At 43.1% G+C, this 4,400-nt stretch overlaps 1 protein-coding gene across 1 annotated transcript; it reads left to right on the forward strand.

The window, feature by feature from the left end:
• The first annotated feature begins 931 nt into the window (after positions 1-931).
• On the forward strand, positions 932-4,146 carry fam167b (family with sequence similarity 167 member B). The gene is made up of 2 exons (XM_017413558.3): positions 932-1,301; positions 1,963-4,146. The coding sequence occupies exons 1-2, from the start codon at positions 1,011-1,013 to the stop codon at positions 2,224-2,226; spliced, it is 555 nt and encodes a 184-aa protein (XP_017269047.1). The 5' UTR covers positions 932-1,010; the 3' UTR covers positions 2,227-4,146.
• The last annotated feature ends 254 nt before the right edge of the window (positions 4,147-4,400 follow it).

The following is a 4,400-nucleotide window of genomic DNA, read 5'->3' on the forward strand; positions in this document are numbered from 1 at the left end:
CCCCCCCCCCCCACTGTCTCCAGCCCCTCCTGGAGGATCCCAAGGTGTTCCCAGGCCAGAGAGGATACATAATCCTTCCAGCGAGGTCTGGGTCTTCTGAGATCTCCTCTCAGTGGGACATGAACCTCCAAATGGAGGTGTCCAGGAGGCATCCTCTTCAGACGCCCGAACCACCTCAACTGAAGCTTTCTGTGCGAAGGAGCAGCGGCTCCGAGCTCCCCTTGGTTGACAAAGATCCTCATTTTATTTCTAAGGCTGAGCCCGGCCAGCCTTTTAGCTTCCATTTGCTATTTTTTAGCTTTTAGCTGTTGTTCTGCTAGCATTTTGCTTCTTTTAATTTTAGCTTAACATTTGCAACATTCAGCCTTTAGCTAACCTTTTGCTATTTTTTAGCTTTTAGCTGGTGTTCTGCTACTTTTAGCTAGACTCTCATTACTTTCTGCTTTTAGCCAGCATTTTGCTTCTTTTAGTTTTAGCCATGTGTTTTTTTTTTCTTTTAGCTTTTAGCTTTTAGTGTTGTGCTGCTTCTAACTGGAACAACAGCTTCCAGCAGTCATTTATAGGTCAGGTTTTCTCTAGTTAACACTGTAGATAATCAGCTTGTGATTTAAAAGCACGCACACACAAATGTGTTTCTGTTCATTTCACCTACTCACTAGTATGAAATAGTTCATTAAAACAGAAGAAGTGACATATTTTCTTAAACAATGATGCAACATTGTAACTCAAGTTGTTTGGCTAAGAGTTTGAAGCACTTATGTTAGGCTACAGTCACAGTTTTTATTTTATATTTTTGCGTAAAACAACAGACTGCCCTGTGAAAGTCCCATCCAGGGTCTCCCTCCTCCTCCCACCAAACAGCTGACAAACTCTCCTTCCCTCCCGTCCTCTGCGGGATGGGCGGTCACTGCTTGACTTCTCCCTATAAAACAGCCCTGGACCTGTTGCGCATTGAACACTCCAGAGGCTGACTTTGGCTGAGTCCTGAAGGCTCTCCGTGCGTCTCTCGGATGGATTTTAAAGAGTTCGGAGCTGATTCCTCGGAGGGAGGCGCGGAGGATCTGGACAGCGTCAAGGCTCTGACAGAGAAGCTGAAGCTGCAGACGCGCAGGCCGTCCTACCTGGAGTGGCAGGAGAGGCTGCAGAGCCGCCCGTGGACGGACAGGAGCGCCCAGGACTCCGGAGGGGACGTCGTCTCCATGCCTGCGGTTCTGAGAAAGGAGAGCTCGGAGCTGGTGGTGCGCAACATCTGCGGCTTTGATACAATCGATGATGCTTTGGAGTTCCTGAGAAAAGAGCTGGTGAGTTCCTCCTGACCATCTTATTTTTCCTTTGACCAGTAATTTAAAACCATAAGTTTTACTGCAAGTTTTTAAAAATGTCCCATGAGAGATCCTGCTTCCAGCCGTCATCTCAAGTATCACTGATTAAAGGTGCTCATCATTGCAAATTATAAAATTTCATCCTGAACGAAATCAAATGGTTCAGTTTGAAAGCGTTTACTCCAGTAGGTTTCCACTGGAAACTTTCCAGAAATGTTGATGTCCAATTCTGAAAGGTGGGTCCACCCTCAATGTAAACAAATCATTGGGCGGGCTGGCTGTCGGTAAACAATCATGGCCGACAAGTTTAATGTTTGATCTATTTTCCATCTGCCTGTTTCTGCAGGTAAGCAGTCATAAATGTTGCTTACAAGTTTTGAATTTAATGACACATTAACCATCAATATGAGAAAAAAAATGAGTTGATCACTTTCTTTGCAACGAGCACCGTTAGTCCCAGGATGACACGACTGATGATATGCTGTAGTACTCACAGCCTAAACAAAAGGGTTTGTGAAACAATATGCTGTCTTGACTTGCAGCCCATAAACTCCACATGCCAGCATTTCACACCCCTCGATATGAAGATAAAACCTCTCAGTTTTCACACCGAGGTTCGCTTTGCTCTCTCACACCCCAGAGGGAGATGCAGGTCCAGGACAACCGCCTGGCCCGTCAGCTGATCCGCCTGCGCGGGGAGATCCACCGGCTGAAGGTGGAGCAGGTGTGCCACCGCCACAAGGAGATGCTGGACGACGCGACCTACGAGCTGGAGGAGTGCGGCGAGGAGTCGGACCTGCTGTGCGACATCCCCATGAAGGCGGCCTTTGCTCTGTCCACGCCTCTGAAGCACCTGGGCCTCACCAAGATGAACATCAACTCCAGGCGGTTCTCGCTGTGCTGAACCCCGAGGACGACCCGGTTTCCTCCTACATGCACGAGTTACTTCCTCCTGAAGTTGCTGCGGGTCAGAGTGAGGAGTGTCGCTCAGTGACTGTCTGCCATGAGGGAAAATGAAAACTATTAATGTGTTTTGACATGAATGAGGAAGCATCTGTTTGCACACCTGCAGAGACCCACACCTTTAAACCTTCAGAGCTTCCTGAATCTGAGCTGCTGTTTGCACTGCAGAAATCTTCTAAAGGCAAGACGGAAGACGTTTTATAATTAAAGGTCTAGCACTCCTTTAAGGAATGCATGTCACCCGCCACCTTTCATGTCAGAGTTTTAGACTAAGATCATCTTAAGTTGAGAAATGACTGAGTTATTATCATGTTAATTTCTAACTCAATATCTGTAAAACTGACTGAATTAGAGCCATTTTTTGTGTTGGCTAATGTCATTTAGTTGTGAAGTGGATTGACTCCAAAGGTTAATCGGTTGAAGATGCACATCTGATGAAGGTTTCATTAACATCCGTCAAGTAGTTCATGAGATATTTTGCTAACAGACAGGCAGGGTGGATTCCAACAGTTAAGGCTAAAGTTTTAGGCACAATGAGTAGCACTTGGAGTTAATCTGCTGCACATTCAGTTTATTCAGTGATTACTTTCTGATGTTTTTATTAAAATTTGCAGAGTGGTTCGCAAAATATTTTGCTGACAGGTATATGAACACACACACAGATATGAGCAAAAGCAGGCTATGTGATTTGTTGATGCAAAAACCAAGTTAAACGTGCTGAAGAGGTGCAAAATGGGGACTTTATTACTGAGTGACACAAAAAGGTGCTCGAGTTCGAGACTTTTCAGACTTGTTGTTCTGCTAACTAGTTCATGACCCCAACCTGGAGACCAGTCATCATGACAGAAACTACAAGAACTCATTTTGAAAAGCGAATGAACTGTTGCGTACAGGACTGACTGGCAACAACTTCTTTTAAAATGTCACAAGTTAAAAAAACACATCAAGGTATTCGAAGGCAGTGTGTCTGGTTATGCCTGCTGGGATCAGATAAAGAAAAATGTTCAGCAGGTCATAAAAGTAAGCAGAGTCACTCAGTACAACAACAAACTCCTGAAGCCTTCATCCGTCTGTACCAGGAAGCACGCACAGTTTTTACACCTCTCCTTCGCGAACCAAAAATATCACCATGGCAGTGACAAGACGCAGGAGGCTGGTTTGTTCCCCAGCGGCACGTCGATGCTGCGCAGCACTGGTTATATAAAGCTGGACGCTGACCAAATACTTCTTGTGGTTCAGAAGATAATGGTAGGCATGTTAAGTGGTTGGTTTTAAAGTTTAAAGGTACCCATAGCAAAGTATGAAATCAAACAGGAAAAAAGTTGACCTGAACTATATCAAATTGTGTAACTTCAAAAAGTTTACTCCAGTAGTTTTCTAGATATATTGATATACAATTATAAAATGCGGACACGCAGTCCATGAATATGAAGCCCTCAGCTGAAAAACAAAGAGGAAACGAAACAAATGCACCTGGTAGTTGGTAGCCGCTCACAAATTTTGCTTACAAATCTTTAAATCAAGTGTGAGAAAAATATTGTGTTTATTATCTTTTTGACCTGTCTTCATTACTTTGAATAAGCAACTATAACAAAAAACACAAACATTAACAAAAAAAACAACAACATTTTTTCCCCTCAGATTTGATAAAGGATGAGTGAAATGTTTAAAATCACATTCTATGCAGAAAAGTGAATCCTAAACTCTGTAATGTAAACGACTGATGTGATTGGTCAAGAAAGGATCTGAAATGTAAGTTTTCTTTTTTCTTGCACGTGAAACAAAACCATAAAGTAACTTTTTCCTGTACTAGTGACAGTCATACGTTTATATACTGATTATTAAATGATTTAAAAGTAAATGTTTGTTAGGTCTCTGTCCAATATAGAGAAGGATGTCACATGATCCAGTGGACCAATCAGCTGCCTTCCATTCTTCAGCAAGCTGAGCACAATAGTGTCCTCTTTCTTTCTACTACACATTCACGATCAAAATACAGACATTAATCTGGGTTTCTAAAGGGACAGCATTACAGACATTATTAGACCTATTTTGTAAAACAAGAAACCAAATATGTCTCGGCTGAATTCAGCGACTGAATGAGTGAAATGAGAG

The sequence above is a fragment of the Kryptolebias marmoratus genome, linkage group LG10 (assembly GCF_001649575.2).
Source record: "Kryptolebias marmoratus isolate JLee-2015 linkage group LG10, ASM164957v2, whole genome shotgun sequence".
Lineage (NCBI taxonomy): Eukaryota > Metazoa > Chordata > Actinopteri > Cyprinodontiformes > Rivulidae > Kryptolebias > Kryptolebias marmoratus.